Source organism: Garra rufa, chromosome 1 (assembly GCF_049309525.1).
Source record: "Garra rufa chromosome 1, GarRuf1.0, whole genome shotgun sequence".
NCBI classification, from domain to species: Eukaryota; Metazoa; Chordata; class Actinopteri; order Cypriniformes; family Cyprinidae; genus Garra; species Garra rufa.
In genome coordinates this window covers 33,454,872-33,472,382 of record NC_133361.1, presented here as the reverse complement: position 1 = coordinate 33,472,382, position 17,511 = coordinate 33,454,872, and the positions used below count along the sequence as shown (strand labels likewise).

At 36.0% G+C, this 17,511-nt stretch overlaps 2 protein-coding genes across 2 annotated transcripts in view; one reads left to right on the top strand and one right to left on the bottom strand.

Moving 5' to 3' along the window:
- Window positions 1–1,600: 1,600 nt before the first annotated feature.
- Window positions 1,601–8,419, top strand: tmem98 (transmembrane protein 98). Its single transcript, XM_073839141.1, has 7 exons — window positions 1,601–1,725; window positions 3,944–4,134; window positions 4,268–4,399; window positions 4,501–4,534; window positions 6,016–6,131; window positions 6,325–6,384; window positions 6,462–8,419. Exons 2-7 carry the CDS (start codon window positions 4,004–4,006, stop codon window positions 6,649–6,651), a joined length of 663 nt encoding a protein of 220 aa, XP_073695242.1. The 5' UTR covers window positions 1,601–1,725; window positions 3,944–4,003; the 3' UTR covers window positions 6,652–8,419.
- A 147-nt stretch (window positions 8,420–8,566) lies between these two features.
- svilc (supervillin c) overlaps window positions 8,567–17,511 on the bottom strand; it is a 38,608-nt gene continuing 29,663 nt past the window's right edge. The window contains exons 17-30 of the mRNA XM_073839147.1: window positions 16,055–16,191; window positions 15,788–15,935; window positions 15,556–15,695; window positions 15,264–15,439; window positions 14,973–15,123; window positions 13,229–13,535; window positions 12,665–12,874; window positions 12,376–12,583; window positions 12,136–12,269; window positions 11,869–12,024; window positions 10,813–10,941; window positions 10,610–10,722; window positions 9,920–10,075; window positions 8,567–9,098 (exon numbers count right to left, since the gene is read on the bottom strand). Coding sequence (XP_073695248.1) covers window positions 9,012–9,098; window positions 9,920–10,075; window positions 10,610–10,722; window positions 10,813–10,941; window positions 11,869–12,024; window positions 12,136–12,269; window positions 12,376–12,583; window positions 12,665–12,874; window positions 13,229–13,535; window positions 14,973–15,123; window positions 15,264–15,439; window positions 15,556–15,695; window positions 15,788–15,935; window positions 16,055–16,191 — 2,252 coding nt within the window. The 3' untranslated portion in view covers window positions 8,567–9,011. The remainder of the gene's footprint in view (window positions 9,099–9,919; window positions 10,076–10,609; window positions 10,723–10,812; window positions 10,942–11,868; window positions 12,025–12,135; window positions 12,270–12,375; window positions 12,584–12,664; window positions 12,875–13,228; window positions 13,536–14,972; window positions 15,124–15,263; window positions 15,440–15,555; window positions 15,696–15,787; window positions 15,936–16,054; window positions 16,192–17,511) is intronic.

Genomic DNA, 17,511 nt, shown 5'->3' with positions numbered 1-17,511 from the left:
CATCTTCTGAACACAAATTAAGATATTTTTAATAAAATCCATGAATATCCAATCGTAATTTTATGAAACTACAAGAATACTTTTTGTGCAAGGAGAAAAAACAAAAATAGTAACTTTATTCAACAACTCTTCTTCTCTGAGTCAGCCTAGCGGCATTTTGGAGAGTATCACAAAGTATGCGTTTGCTTTCCTCGCATGTAAACAGCACATGCTTATAACGTAGAACACGCATGTACCGCATTTTTTTTTTGTCAATGCTTTTGGTACCTCTCTGGGCCTTGGAATGACCCTTGCTGGAGAATCAAAGAGGTCTTGGATTTCATCAAACATATCTTAATTTGTGTTCTGAAGACGAACGAAGGCCTTACGGGTTTGGAACAACATGATGGTGGGTAAATAATGACAGAATTTTAATTTTTGGGTGAACTTTTCCTTTAATTTAAGCTGCTAAAGACAGCTAATTGTCCAAACACAATTGCCGCAGTCTTACTTTTGTTTAAGTTAAGAAATTAAGTTTATATTTGGATATTTAAAAAAATTTTTGGACATCCATGCCCTAATGTCTGACAAACAGGCACTTAAAGCACACAGTCCAGCATTATGCTTGATGGGCACAAGTTTTTGAGTGTTGTCCAAAGGGAGCACATATAAGAAAAACAAAATGGGGACAAGAATAGATCCTTGGGGAGCCCCGTATGTCAAAAAAGCTTTGGAGGATAGACATCCATTTATATAGACAAAACAACGTTCAAATAGGATTTGAACCAGTTCAGTACATGACCTTTAATACCTTCACAATGTTTAAGACGAGAAATAAGAATATCATGATCTACCGTAGTAAAGGCCGCACTCAAATCCAACAGCAGATGTATTTCAGAGTTCCCAGAATCAACAAAGAATAAAATATTATTTGACACTCTAAAAAGAGCAAGTTTTCTACTGTGATATTTCCTAAAACCAGACTGAAAAGATTCATAGACTCCATTTGACTAAAAAAAAAATGTAATAATTGGATAGAAACTACCTTTTCAAGGATTAATAAAAGGTAAATTAGAAATTGGCCTTCAATTCGAGAGAACTATCACATAAAGGTTAGATTTTTATAACAGTAGCATGCTTTAAATATCCTGAAACAAATCCTATATTATTGATAAGATACAGGGCCCAAAAACCTGAATAAGTGTGCATGCTGGAATAATGTCAGTTACAGATGTGGTTAGTTTTAACTTCTTAAAGTACCTGTTCACATGCAGTGGCTGGGTCAAAGTGCAGATCAATTGAGAGTTATTTGTAGAAAAAAGAATCTTGGGTCTTTGATCATTGATCATTTCTAGCTATGATGTAAGAAAAACAATTTGTTTCAGCCTCCTTCACAGCTCTTTGATAGTTAAAGTGCGAAATATAGACACAAGCAACTTATCTTTTTTCCACTTCCGTTCTGCTTGCCACCTTGCACTGCTGCATTTAAAGTGCAAGAGCATTGTGAATGCGTAATATCGAAGAAACAGCATGGCCTCCACAGCACAAGGCTCGTGAATGACACCTGGCGGCTAGATGATAGCTAGCGTCTATTGATGTGAGAGCGCGCTTCGGGCAAGAGCGAAGTTCACGGCGCTGCTGTGCTGCGCGCTCCCGCGCTGGAGATCTCCGTGCCGTCTCCGCCTGTCCACCCCAAACGAGCTTTGTTTCGTGGGACAAACGCAATAAAATGGAAAGGATATATAGGTAAGATCTTTAAATACAACTATAATTCCCAATGGTGTTTTAACTTAGGAATTTGTGATCTTGTAAATAAAATTGATTGGTATTGCATTACAAATTAAGTGAGTCAGAAATACAATGTCTTTTCGAACAGTGACAGAAGATTCATATAAACTTTTGCTTGAATTTAAAAAAAAATTAATTAAACTAAGCCTTCCATCTGTGAGACCTGTTTTATTTAGAATAATGCTTTCTTTGTTTCGATGTAGCTGCTGTATTATACTATGAATATAGCCCGAAAGTCTTTATTTAAATGCTGTGTATCCATTACACCATACACATCAAATCTTTAGACATTCTGGAGAAAAATGAAGGATAGTATGGTGTTTAGGCCTATAATTGTAAATTACAGTTCACACAATTCTGTGCCTTGGTAATGCTTTCGTAACACATTACCTTTAAATTTAACTTTGATAATAAGTCGTTAACATATGCCAGACATTGGGGTCCAAAATACTGAGACCACTAGACAAAATTGTTATATTTTGCCTGCTTTTCTAATTTTGTTAAAGTTGCATTGGAAATTATATTATCAACAAAATTTGAGTGTTAACTTTATCATCCTCCTTAATTTAAGAAAATGATATAACTCAATAAAAATAGACAAATAATAATATAATACATAATAGATAATCAAAATAATTATTTAAAAAAAACTTAAATGATATAATAACATTGTTTGTGCAAAGAATTCACATGATCCATGTCATTTTTTTTTTAATAACATACAATTTTAAAATCCTAAAACACAAGATTAAATGAAAACCTGGAGCATGGTCTCATATTTTTGCACCCTACTTTATATCAGTATTAAAAAAAAAAAAATATATATATATATATATATATATATAGAGAGAGAGAGAGAGAGAGAGAGAGAGAGAGAGAGAGATTTTGGGATAAATATTATTACTGAAAGTCATCATAAACTGTTACCAGTCACCCCTTTTTAAACTACCTTAACTCTAGTTTTTACTAAAATGGAAAAACAGCCACAATATACACACACAGGTTTATAGATCAGTTTAGGCTTACTTCTCAGTACTGTTGTTGCCTGGTAGTGAACTGGTTTAATTTAACATAGTTATATGTTTTTATTACGGCTGTCAAATGATGAATTGTGATTAATCGCATCTAAAATAAAAGTATAAAAGTTTGTGTTTATGTAATATATGTGTGAGTACTGTCTATATTTATAATGTATATATAAATACATACACATACATGTGTATATAAATATAGCATATTTTTCTTAAACATATACATTCAAGTGTGTGTGTGTGTGTGTGTGTGTGTGTGTGTGTGTGTGTGTGTGTGTGTGTGTGTGTGTGTGTGTGTGTGTGTGTGTGTGTATTTATATATACATAATAAATGTACACAGTACTCACACATATATTATGTAAACACAAACTTTTATTTTGTATGCGATTAATCGTGATTAATCGTTTGACAGCTCTAGTTTTTATATTTAATCTGATTGGCTGAACTATGGCTATCAAACTAAAGCCTATGTATCTATAACTAAAGACCAAATTCCTTATCAAGCCCATGTGTTGAATTTGTGAGAACTGTTGTGAAAAGTGTCCCCAAAATACATTGTGTTTGTCAAATCCGTAAAAGGTTAATCCAATGTCTCTAAATGCCAGGGTGAATCTGAATTGGCGCTAATGGGGAATGCACAGTATGATACGGCCAGGGGAGTTCAGATTAATCCGATTAGGGAATTACAGCATTCCAAAACACAATTTCACATAGTCACCTCATCGAAATACTACTTCTGATATGTCGTAACAGCTGTGCATGTTCAATAAGCACTAAAGCACTAAACAGACGAAATATTGTTGGGTTATTAAAAAATGTTTTTTATTGACAGCATTGTTAACATGATATGGGCCTTTAGCTGTAACTTCTTGATACTCAAGGCTTTTCATGCTCATATCGCAATATTAAAGCAAACACACCATACACAAACAGTACAGCAATAACAACAGTGATACATAGCAAACACATTGTGTCACATATACTGTGAGCAGGTTAATAATTGACTGATCAAAGGTCTGACGGGTGTGACCCTTACAGACACACAATTACTGTACATAGGTACACAAAACACTCAAGATGTGATAGAAAATACTATTTATAAGGGTTATTGATATTGATATAAAATCGTATCTTTTTTCCTCAGAATCATCTAGCTTTTGCAAACCCCAGCCACACATCTTTTTTGACAATCCTCCACATAACCATGGAGACGGTGGTGATTGTGGCCATAGGTGTACTCGCCACCATCTTCTTGGCATCATTTGTGGCGCTAGTGGTTGTGTGCCGTCATCGTTACTGTCACCCTCCGGACTTTCTGCACCAGTTTGATTCCAAGTATGTACTTGAGAGTGACCTCATTCCCACACTGAGGATTAAGAAGGGATCACCATTTTGCATTCCAACACTTTGTTCCAAATTTGTTTGTTTTAATCACTTACTCTACCTCTTGTTTTTCCTCATATTTTAGACCTACAGTGGATCTGATCGGAGCGATGGAAACTCAGAGTGAACCGTCAGAGCTAGAGCTGGATGATGTTGTCATCACTAATCCTCATATTGAGGCCATGCTGGAAAACGAAGACTGGATCGAAGATGCCTCGTATGCCTTCTCTCCACGTTTATCCTCACAACCATAGCATTTAATTAATTATAATATTCTAGTTTTGACACTTTACTGATATCTCTCTCTTTTTCCCTCAGTGGTCTTGTGTCTCACTGCATTGCGATTCTGAAGGTAGGTTTTGTACACTAATTTGGCATTTTCTCGACCAAATACATATTGTATTACTATATAATATAATATATGAGCAATATCACACTCGCAGCCTTGAGATAATTCGTAGGTAATTACAGCATGCCAATATACAGCCATATCTCAGGTCTACGAGTGTGATGTTGCGTTTATACAACAGTTTGATGGCACGAGTGTGTAAATAAACAAAACAAAAATGGAGTGTCTTTAAAAGCCCTCTTTTATGCAAACTACTTCCTTTCACCACAGATGACAGCTGAGCACAAGCCTCCGTTACTAATTCCAAAACGTCACTTTAGAACTAGTAACGAAGGAATGTTGAGTTGCTTCGTTAAAAACTTATTGTATTACTGTATTAAAAGCTCACTGAGTTTTATAAGAGAGATGTTATGGGCGATCGCGATTACCTGCATCTGATACAGCATTCATCTTCATATTCACAATGTAGTTTGAATGTCCACTGAGGAAAGTGTTTTCTTTGTCATAACGTCAATATGCTTAATATCATCTGTTAAGGGTGATTTCTGATAACAGCACTGCTCAGTGCATTTGTTAGCCACATCAAGCTGTTGTTGAAACTAAAAATACAAGTCTTTACTGCTAACTCGTAATCTAACCACAGAACAATGTAACTAAAATCACCATTAAGAATACACGCACCATTTCTTAATACTGAACACTTTCAAATACTACTATTTATTTATATAAATTATTTGATATTATTTATATAAAATATTATTTATTGAAAAATCATATTTAATAAACAGTACATTCAAGTACATTCTCGCCCGAAAACCTCTTAAAGCTACATTCTGTGACACAAAAACAGTAATATTTATGAAAGTATACTGGATTTGGGCATCCGCCATGACACTCGCTCGGAGTGATACGATTACAAACTGTGAAGCGTCTGTTGGAGTTCTGATACTGCTCTAATATCACACTTCTATCAGCCAATCAGATTCGAGAACCAGAAAGAACTGTTGTATAATATAATATAATATAATATAATTACACTACTGTTCAAAAGTTTAGGGTTATTCTTAAATGAACAGAAAGTTCAAAGAACAGGATTTCTGTGAAATTAAAATCTTTTGAAACATAAATATCAATATATAATATTAAGAGTCCAAAATTCTCATCCATAATTTTCACAAATCAAAAAATAAATATGACCTCAAAATGTGTCAATCACATTTACACACTGCACCCGAAACATTCGTCCATTATTAAAAAATCAGACTGGGTATTATATTATATTATTACTTTTTTCGCATCCGAGTGTGCAAGGACCTTTACTGTCACTTTTGATTAATTTAATTTAATGCATCATTGCTGAATAAAAGTTTTAATTTTTTTTTCTTACTCTTACTGACCACAAACTTTTGAACAGTCATCTAGGTATAATAGCACACAGCATTTCTGCTTTGGTTTACTGAAATGATTGTCCTTGCCCTGTACAGATATGCCACACTCTCACTGAAAAGCTAGTCGCTATGACAATGGGCTCTGGAGCAAAGGTCAAAGCACCTGCCAGCTTGAATGACATAATCACCGTGGCCAAACGCATCAGCCCAAGGTAAACAGTTTATGAAGCTAATATGTGACCCTGGACCACAAAACCAGTCATAAGTAGCATGGGTGTATTTGTAGCAATAGCCAACAGTACATTGTATGGGTCAGTTACTGATTGCTTATTTATTCATCTTTCAGATAACGTATATTATATGAGAATATTGGTTCTGACACTGAGCTGCTTTGTGCTATCACAGGGTGGATGATGTTGTTCGATCTATGTACCCTCCACTGGACCCCATTCTTCTGGATGCCAGGTAACTTCTTATGCTGCCATATGTTTATGTTTCTGCAAAGAATTGCATTGGCTTACCAACTTATTTTTTTGGACCAGGGCCACAGCATTACTATTGTCAGTTAGTCATTTGGTACTGGTGACACGAAATGCCTGTCACATGTCTGGCAGCCTGGACTGGATCGACCAATCACTGCATGCGGCCGAGGATCACATGGTCGTGTTGAGAGAGGCGGCTTTAGCATCTGAACCAGAGAGAAGTTTGCCAGAGAGAGAGCAGTCAATTTGAGTCACACAAAAGACTGCGGCAGACATAATGTATGTACAGTACACACATTATTCAATTATTCAGTGTATGATGGTCACAGACAGACAAAGTTATTTAGTCTATTCCAGCCTTTACAGTTGAAGTCAAAAGTTTACATCCAACTTGCAGAATCTGTGTGATTATACAAAATGCATGTCATTTTTATTTAGTACTGACCTGAATAAGATAACTCACATACAAGATGTTTACATATAGTCCACAAGAGAAAAGTCCACTATGTTTTCTTTTTTGTTGTTGTTGTTTAGTGATAGTTGTTCATGAGTCCTCGCTGTTCTACAGAAAAATTCTTCAGGTCCCACAAATTATTTGGTTTTTCAGAATTTTTGTGTTTTTGAACCCTTTCCAACAATGACTGTATGATTTTTAGATCCATCTTTTATAAATTCAACAATTATTTTCTATTTTGGACTATATGTAAACTTCCTTTATGTGAAATAAAGGATCCCTCTTATTTTGGTAAAATAATTAACATATTGCAGATTCTGCAAGGTGTATGTAAACTTTTGACTTCAGCTGTACAGTAGCTTAGCCTTGCTTGGTTTCTTTCACACTCTTTCACTGTATTTCGTTTGTATCTCTGTTACATTCCAGTTTAATTGGTGGTCATACTGTCTGATATTTCCTCATGCTGGATGCTAGAGCCAAAAATGTCTGAGACAATTCAAAATATGAATGTATAAACCAAATCCCCCAAAAAAGCAATTGGTATTGCTAAGTGTGTTAGCTAAACATTTCAGATTAATACAGTCTGACATTTCCTCATGCTGGATTTATATGTAGACACTAGTGCCACAAAGTGCCTGAGACAATCAAATACATGAATGTATAAACTAAATACCACAAAAAAAGCTAAAAAGTATATAAACAAAACAATGTCTATATTTTCTTTCTTGTTTCTTATATTTGAGTCAACGTAGTGTATTGTTTTAATAAAATTCAAGGTTTATATACATTACTTACATATTTTTATTATTAGCATAAAGATTTAAAATAAATGTAAAGATCGTTTTGCTTTTTTCTCTTTCTCTCTCTAAATATACACAAAACATTAAGAAGCAGAAATTATGGTTCATTTTTTTTCAGTTTCATTTGCAAATCAGTTTGTAAATAATCAATTCAACATTTTAAGTCACAATCGCACAATCACATTAAGTTGAAACAGCACTTTTGTATTAGTATTTTTCTCTTATGATGTGTACACTACCGTTCAAAGGTTTGTGGTCAGTATAATAATATAGGCTGCATTTATTTGGTCAAAAATACTGTAAAAACGGCAATAATGTGAAATATTACAAATTATTTGGTGATTTAAAATCATGTACAATGCATTTTTTTAGGTTCTTTGATGAAAACAAATTCAAAAACAGTATTTACTTGAAACTGAAATCTTTTGTTACATTATAAGTGTCTTTACTGTCACTTTTTATCCATTTAATGCATCCTTGCTGTATAAACATTCATTCTTTAAAAACATGTACTGACCCCAAACTTTTGAAGAGTTAACTAGCTGGTTGTAAACAGTTATGCAGCAAGTAAAACTCATTCGCATTCTTTAGTCTGCTATCTAGACGTGGCCTGTAATTTTTCACCAGTCACATGAAGTCTAAATCCACACTAATTCCTTTCCTCAACCCCCCACCACTTCACACTTTTAGCAGCCACACATGAACACATTCAGGACTTTGTAATTTCATGTATGAAATTCAGTTTCAGTGATTAGAATATATTGCAGCATTTCCTTCTTTCATTTCCTCTTAGTTTTTTGAGCAAATCTTGTTACTGACATTTCTTGTTTGTTCCTCTATTTGTTCTTTAATTCTTGTACTGTTTATGTATTTGAGATTTGTAAAGGTGAATAAACGTTTCACAGAGAAAAGATGTTACGATATTTTTATTTTAAAATAAACATTACCAAATTCAACTGTAAGTTCAGTAAAACAATCAGACCTCTATTCACATGTGCTGCTTTGTGAGAGAGAGGAGGCAGACAGGGAGAGATAAAGAAAGAGGGAGGAGAAATAGCTGCAGTGAAGGAAGGGGAGGAAGAAAAGAAACACGACAGCTATTTCTCAAAGTAAGAGTAAACAGTTCTGTCTAGCTTTGAGTAGAAAGCTTTTTGGCCAAAATGAGCGCTGGACATTAGGCATTAAAAAAGCAGCAGACTGAGAAGAAGCAGACGGAAAGGACACACACTCACACTCACTGTTGAACACACTCACAGTTACACTGTACACATGAGTGCTATCAAGAACATGTCATCTTACAAACACATCTTTTAAAATATTGCTTCTTTTGAGCGTAGGTCACAGTGCTGCTGACACTCAGTAAAGTCCTTTGCTTTTCTTCAGGTCCGTTTTTTGTACATCTGATAGACAGTTGTAGTCATTCCATGTCATTCCCAAAGCAGCCTAAAACAAAAAAACGGAAGTTACTTAAACCTCACTCTGCTTCAATCTTTTTTTTCCCCTTAATATCCTGTTTTCTATTTTCTTATTTGATGGCTGACATTGAAAGGCACACATTTTTAATCAAATATTAAGCAGCACGACTGTTTTTAACATTATATATAATAATAAATGTTTCTTGAGCAGCAAATCAGCATATTATAATGATTTCTGAAGGATCGTGTGACACTGAAGACTGGAGTAATGATGCTGGAAATTCAGATTTTAAATATATTTTTCAAATAGAAAATAATTATTTTAATCTGTAAAAATATTTTTACAGCATCACTGTTTTTTCTGTATATTTGATCAAATAAATGACCAAATAAGACCTCAAACTTTTGAATGATTTGAGTCCGTGAAATAATTTAGTAAATATCCTAAATATTTAAATGATTATTTAGTAAATATTTAACCAAATATATACAGTATATAGGAAAAAAGAGCCCTTGAACAGCATGTACAAACAAAATGAACTGTAATTAGTTGCGTTACATGTCAGTATGTCAAATGTTTGGCTATGCAGGACTGGCTAGATATAAATAAAATATAGAAAAAAAATACAATTTTAGATTTAGAAAAAATTCCCAGTCGGAGCGCTGTGAAATTGATTTTCACAATTTTGCTACACCTTTATCCACCGTTATCTAGCAGGAATAGTGGAGAGAGAAAAAAAACCCTGTAAAATCAACTGATGATAATGAAAAGCTGCTATTCAGATACTTTTGAAGCTCAGCTTGTCAGTTAAACCATACTATGATCTATATTATGTTTTAGTGTTAAACCTTGAAATCCTGCTGAGACAGGTAGTTCTCCAGGTGTAAAGGATCCACTCCTTCAGGTAAAGGTCTCTTCAGCAGATCTTTAAGAGGGAACTGGGTCTTATTAAGGGCAGCTAGAGCATCCTGCACCAAAGTCAGCTTTTTACGCACTGTGCAGTCCTGGAAGAAAATGCAAACAAATATTTAAATGAGATTTCAATGTAAATCATATAACTACATGTGCATTTTTGTGACCCAGGACCACAAAACCAGTCATAAGGGTCAATCTGAAACTGAATAAATAATAATAATATAAGTAATAATAATAAATAAGCTTTCCATTGATGAATGGTTTGTTATGATAGGACAATATTTGGTTGAGATACAACTATTTGAAAATCTGGAATCTAAGGGTGCAAAAAATATCTAAATAGGCCTATTGAGAAAATCGCCTTTAAAGTTGTCCAAATGAAGTTCTTAGCAATGCATATTACTAATCAAAAATAAGTTTTGATATATTTACAGTAGGAAATTTACAAAATATCTTCATGAAACATGATCTTTACTTAATATCCTAATGATTTTTGGCATAAAAGGAAAATCTATAATTTTGACCCATACAATGTACAGTACAATCATACCCGTGCTACTTAAGACTGGTTTTGTGGTCCAGGGTCACATATATTATGATAATGATGATTTATTCTCACTCACCTGTACTTCTTGTGTCAGTCTCATCTCCCATGAAGGGAATATATTAGTAAAGGTGAGAGGCTCTGCCCCTTCATCAATAAGATATGCCATGGGAGGCCGTCTGGGATTCCTCTCTGAATGCAAAACACAAAAAATAACTTACAAATTAGAAACAGAGGTTTCTGAACAGCATATGTTTATTCGACTTAATGAACCAAACTCACCTTTGCAGTACTGTAAGGCAGTCTCCATGGCGCACTTCTTCTCTTTGTCCCAGTGGGGGCGCTGTGAGATTGAAGCTTCACAACTTTGCCATAAATACACCTCCAGATAGTTATCCAGTAGGAATAGCGCTGGCAAGAGAATGGTACAACACCACAGCAGTTTAAGAGAAAAAATAACGCATATTATTTTAAAGGTATGAAGACTTGTATGGCTTGGTATAACATAAATGATGTCTATTACTGAAAACCCATGAAAGATTTACGTTTTTTTAAAAATCCATATTGTTTTATACATATTTTCGACTAAGGGGGGTGCCATTATTTTAATGATGTGAAATGTTTGTCAGGTGAGCTACTGTTGTGTTGCTATTTATTACTGTAAAACAACTCTGATATAAAATATTGATACGATGCCACATTGTGTGGCTTTTGGTTGTAATTTTCAGTTGAAGAATAACAAGAAAAGCAATGTAAGTCTTCATTGCTTTCTTAGCGATAAGAAGATGAGAAAAGAATGGGAAGATGCCTGTGGACAAATAAAATTTCCTTTGTTCTCTCCACTTTAGCCCTGATGCCTTTGAGGCTTTTAGTAGACCACAGCTACTGAAAGAGCTTACAAATGGCAGAGACAAGAAACGCTAGATGCCACCCTAGTAGGATGTAAACATGCCGACACATGAGTTTCTCAAGGTAGATTTCACTCGATATCCAGGGCCATTAAGACTCCTTGTATGTAGGTAAAAATCGATGGTACGGCATTTGTTTTAGGCCTATGCTTATATCCATCGCCACCTAAGCTCTTTCAGTAGCTGTGGTCATTATATCAGTATTTTATTTTCTGAGTTGTGTATTTTGAGTAGTGTTGAAGTAAAAATAGCAATAAAATGTGTATAAAACAATGTGGATTTTTAATTGTTTCATCGTTTTCAGTAAGAGACATCATTTACATTATTTTAAGCCATGCAAGTCTTAATACCCGGAATTTCCCTTAAGATTTAAGCCTTTATGTGCACTTTTGTACTTCTGCGTATAGTATGTGAACTTGCTTACTCTCACCTGGATGTGGCACGGCATGTAACTTATCCTGGAAGAAAGGCATTGCTGTAATGACTCCATTTACATAAGAGGGGCAAATGAGCTCCACCCCTTTGAAAGTTCCTGATTGGGCACTCAAGTGATAAAGGCGTGGGGTAAAATTAAATTTACCAGGATCTAAAAGGAATAAAACCCAGATATCTTGTAAAAAACAGGTGACATTTTTAATTGCATGACAAAGATTAACAAGTTCGCATGTGATTTATCATAGCATATTATACATCACACCTTGTAGCATGCAGTCATATGACTTCCTGTCCTGTGATCCAATAGCATTCCAGAAAACTGCTGGCTCTTTCCCCTCCTCCGCTTCCTGGACATTCATAAAGCTGCTAGTTCTCAGACTCAGCTCAGGTGGGCACCTAATCATCACATTAACCACATGAAATCAAGCACAATCTGGCAACGTGTATCTTTCGTTATGTTTTATGGGTTTACATGATACAGAATTCTAAAGGTGTTGCTCACATTTGTGTGAGGCATTGAACGGTCTGCTTGGCCACCTGACGTGCTTTGCTGTGGGCTTTGCAGCCATGCCACAGATAGATCGCCCCCTGCTGGCTGTTCAACAAGATCAGTGAGCCACGAGACCTCAGACTGGAGCAAGAGCACTGTACTTCCAACAGACTGCCCTCCACTGGGACATCACCCCTCACACAGAACAGACGCCAACCTCCTGAGACACATACCAAACATACAACATCAGATGTATTTAGTGTCGACCCATAGTGGGGGAGAGGATTAGATTAGACCAGACCTGTGTCTCTGCTTTGTTGTTGTCTATAAATGACCATTCCTCCCTGGAACAACTGCAGAAAACAGGGCGGTTCTTCCCCTTCTGTTACGAACACCTGAGAGCTACACTGATTGGTCAGTGCTGGTGACAAGTCCCGCCCACTGATATTGGAGTGCCGCCCTTTCCAGATGAAAAGAGCAGATCGTTCCTGACCTATTGCCATTTGATCCCCTGTGAAATAGTAAACAAATTAACTTACACAAATCGAAGATTGATTATTTACACTTATACAGAATAGCTTATACATCTATTATATAAATATGCAGGGTCTATGCAGGGTCAGAAAGCTCTTGTATTTCATCAAAAATATCTTAATTTGTGTTCTGAAGACGAACGAAGGTCTTATGGGTTTGGAACGAGGGTGAGTAATTAATGACAGAATTTTCCTTTTTGGGTGAACTGTCTCTTTAAACAAATAAATAAATAATATTCCCCTTGATTATACATACACCTTTTTGGAAATCGCTGCCATAACATACATAAAACCATTCAGTTTGAAAAGGTCTTACCCACACATTAACTCACCTAAGGCTGTGAGGCTGTACGTCCAGCGTACAGCATATGTGCTGCCCTCATTAAACTGTCCCAAACTCTGTGGGTTAACCTCACACTCCTCATCCTCTGAAATAAGCCACGTTTTCACTGCAAGAGTGCATAACTCTGCCTGCCGACCATCGTTCAGAGTGACTGTGTCCCGTCCCCTTCGTACATCCACACCATCCAGAACAATTTGCGACACTCCTGAGGGACAGACTCCACCGAAGAGCGCTCTAGCATCACATGACCACTGCTCAGCTGACACTGGCTGGGGAGATGACTTGAGTGAGGGGGTCTGAAGAAGAGACAAAAGACATTACTAAGCAAGCAGGAATGAATGTAAAATTATTTAAAAGTAAAGACAGTAAGCTCAGTATATATACAGTTGAGGACAAAAGTTTACATACACATTGCAAAATTTGCAAAACGTTAATTATTTTAGCAATATAAGAAGGATCATACAAAATGCATTTTATTTTTTATTTAGTACTGACCTGAATAAGGTATTTCACATAAAAGATGTTTACAAATCTCCAAATAGAAAATAATGATTTTATAAAAATGACCCTGTTCAAAAGTTTACATACACTTGATTCTTAATACTGTGTTGTTAACTGAATGATCCACAGCTGTTTTTTTTTTTTGTTTAGTGATAGTTGTTCACAAGTCCCTTGCTTGTCATGAACAGTTAAACTGCCCGCTGTTCTTAAAAAAAAATCCCACAAATTCTTTGTTTTTTCAGCATTTTGGTGTATTTTAACCTTCTCCAACATTGACTGTATGCTTCTGAGGTCCATCTTTTCACACTGAGAACAACTGAGGGACTCACATGCAACTATTACAGAAGGTTCAAACACTCACTGATGCTCCAAAAGGAAAAAACGATGCATTGAACAGAATGAAAATGTGTACATTTTTCTAATTTTGCCTTTATATCATATCTTTTTTCATTTAAAACTGCCCTTCAGAGGCTACAGAAGGTACTTACATGTTTTCCAGAAGACAAAATAAGTTTACCCTGTTTACCCAATTTACCCTGATCTTCAAATTCAAAAGTTTTCACCCTCTGGCTCTTAATGCATCGTTTTTTCTTCTGGACCATCAGTGAGCGTTTGAACCTTCTGTAATAGTTGCATATGAGTCCCACAGTTGGCCTCAGTGTGAAAAGATGGATCTCAAAATCATACAAAGAGATTTACAGACATTTACTTACTAAAAACTCCCACAGAGTATGTTTTCAGTCCATTTCAAGTCTTATTTTGACATAACAAAGTCGCTACATCTAAATTTGTGAGTTGTTCACATACTTTTTTTAATTTGTCCTCCCATTAATGTCATTATATTGTTCATTCAGACTGATTCATGAGCATGGAATGCCTCCTCTCTCATAACTTTCCCTTATTCATTCTCAATTACCCCCCACCAAACTTACAGCACGCTTTAGGGGGTCTGTTAAAACTCAAAGGGCTCAGTGGAGCTGCTGGTGTCACTGTTCGACAATGTTCTTAAGAAAAACGAGTGATTTATACGTATTTAAATGTTTATTGTTTGCAGTACTTTTGTAATATTGATTATATTTGGTTATTTTTGCACTATTTTTTTCTCATGCAATATATTGAGGAGGCACAGCCACAGCCTCCCTTGTTTCGTCTGAGGAGACGCCCCTGATATATAGGTATAAAAGAGAAACATGAGATATGTTGTCATAACTTGTGTATATCAGTCTGCTCACCTTCACCTCCTCTTGTATGGATGGAGAAATTAGATTTTTGTTCACTTTTGTCTGCTGGAATGAGTTAACAAATTTCTCTTTAAACAGTATCGTCTCATTTTGGTCAAACACACGGCCAAAAAGTGCCCAGTCTGGTCGTCCACTACCCTGTCTAAACATACAAGTACATTGGTTTGTGATAACAAGTATTTATTCAAAAGAACAGGAAACAGAAGTATTTTCACTAGTGGATTTTTAGACCTCACTGAAGCAGAACATATGAAAATACTCCCATGATTAGAGTGAACCTACTTGTTAATATGGGCACTGCCACCAGAGGGATCCAGAGGGTTGATCCTGCAGTTGCTGTAGTCATATGCTCCGTCCCAAACCTGCTGAGCCAGCTGAAGTGCCAGTTTTCTCTCGCTGGGGCCGACGTCTTTCCCGTGCCACAAATAGAGCTCGCTGCCGAAGTCAAACAGCAGAGTCTGAAATGGAGAAAGTACTGCCATTACACTTCACTATACACCTTAAATGTAGTTTCATCATGTTTAATAACAAAACAAGCTAATATAAAGTACGTCAATAGTATGGTGACGAGGACCTGAGAGGAGTTGAGAAGACTTAAGTCTGGTACAACAGCCCAGCCCTGCTCATGAGGACAGAGTCTGTCCCCCTGCAGCCTATAAATACAGTTTGACTCTGATATGGCTCTCTCATAGTGCTCATCATCATCGACACTGTCTGCAGAGAGAAACATAGACAAACATACAAATGTAATTCTTAGTTTTGAGAAATAAAAGTGTTTATGATAATAAATCTGTTATGTCTCTTGCCTTTATACTGGGTCTGTCCCCCGAGAAGGTTCCAGAACTCTGCTGCCTGCAGGCTGTCTGTATTTACACCTTCATCCAGGTGAACAACACCTGTTGCTTGACAACCCAGATCCCTCTGGGTCACAGTCACTGAGGCAATTTCAGATGCCTGGAACAAACCATTAGTCAACATCCAGGCACTAAAACCCAACAAAAATACTGTTGACGATATAAAAATTATTATAATGACTTAAACAGGAATCACTGTTTTTTTGTGAACTGATCTACCTTTTCTCTTTCAATGGTGTTGGAGAGTTTGCCAGTCCAGAGGAAGCAGTGTGAGGGTGTGACCAGCAAAAAGCAGTCACCACTGTTAAGAGAGCATGATACCGGCTCTACCAACCGCACCTGCACCTGCCTCCACCCTGGATGAACAGAAGCACACACAGACTATGTTACCTAAGTTACTCTTGCATGAAACTCAGAGGATCTGATGGGATTTCCAAGTATGAAAACCTGACAAATCAAAAGTGCTTCCAAGCCTAATACAAACAATGTAGAATGTCATGTTTATAATGTCATATTTTATAATAATACCATTCAAAGGTTTAAGGTTTTTAATTAAGTTGTTTTGAGAAAGCCAACTTACTGATCTACTATTTAAGCAGCATCTTCTTCTTCTTTTGAGCCAAAATTTACACCTAACTCCTCCTTGAGCTTTAAAGCTACAACCACCAAACTCTGGTCAAACCTTCAGACTAATCTGACTTGGTGTGCTTTTTATATGGCCATTGAATTAAAAAAAAACTTTTGTACAATGAGACTGACATTGTATTAAAGCTGCCTATTACTAGAGCAAAACCAAACAACTCCATACTGAAGAAAAACAGCTAAAACCAGCCTAAGCTGGTTGGCTGGTCTCCCCGACTGGTTTTAAAGTGGTTTTGACTCAGCTGATCAAGCTGGGAGTCCTACTAAAAGACCAACCAAGCTTAAACCAGCTATTTTCAGCTTAAACCAGCCAAGACTTGACAACCAGCCAGGCTGGTTTTAGATGTTTTTAAAATTATCTGGGTTTAGCTGTTTTTATCTTGTTTGTTTTTTGAATCAGCTGGTTTTAGGTATTTTTTAAGCTGTTTTGTAAATGATTTGGTTTTAGGTGTTTTTTTACTAAATCAGCTGGTTTTAGCCGGCTCAAACCCTAACCCTAAATCAGATGTGTTTAGCTGGTTTTAGCTTGGGTTTTGTTTTTAAATCAGCTGGTTTTAGGTGTTTTTCAACTGTTTTTGCTAAGTGATTTGGCTTTAGCAGTTTTATTTTTTGCTAAATCAGCTGGTTTTAGTCGGCTCAAACCCTAACCCTAAATCAGATGGGTTTAACTGGTTTTAGCTTGGGTTTTGTTTTTAAAACAGCTGGTTTTAGGTGTTTTTCAACTGTTTTTGCTAAGTGATTTGGCTTTAGCAGTTTTATTTTTTGCTAAATCAGCTGGTTTTAGTCGGCTCAAACCCTAACCCTAAATCAGATGGGTTTAACTGGTTTTAGCTTGGGTTTTGTTTTTAAAACAGCTGGTTTTAGGTGTTTTTCAACTGTTTTTGCTAAGTGATTTGGTTTTAGCTGTTTTATTTTTTGCTAAATCAGCTGGTTTTAGTCGGCTCAAACCCTAACCCTAAATCAGATGTGTTTAACTGGTTTTAGCTGGGGTTTTTTTTTAATCAGCTGGTTTTAGGTGAGTTTTTTTTAGCTGT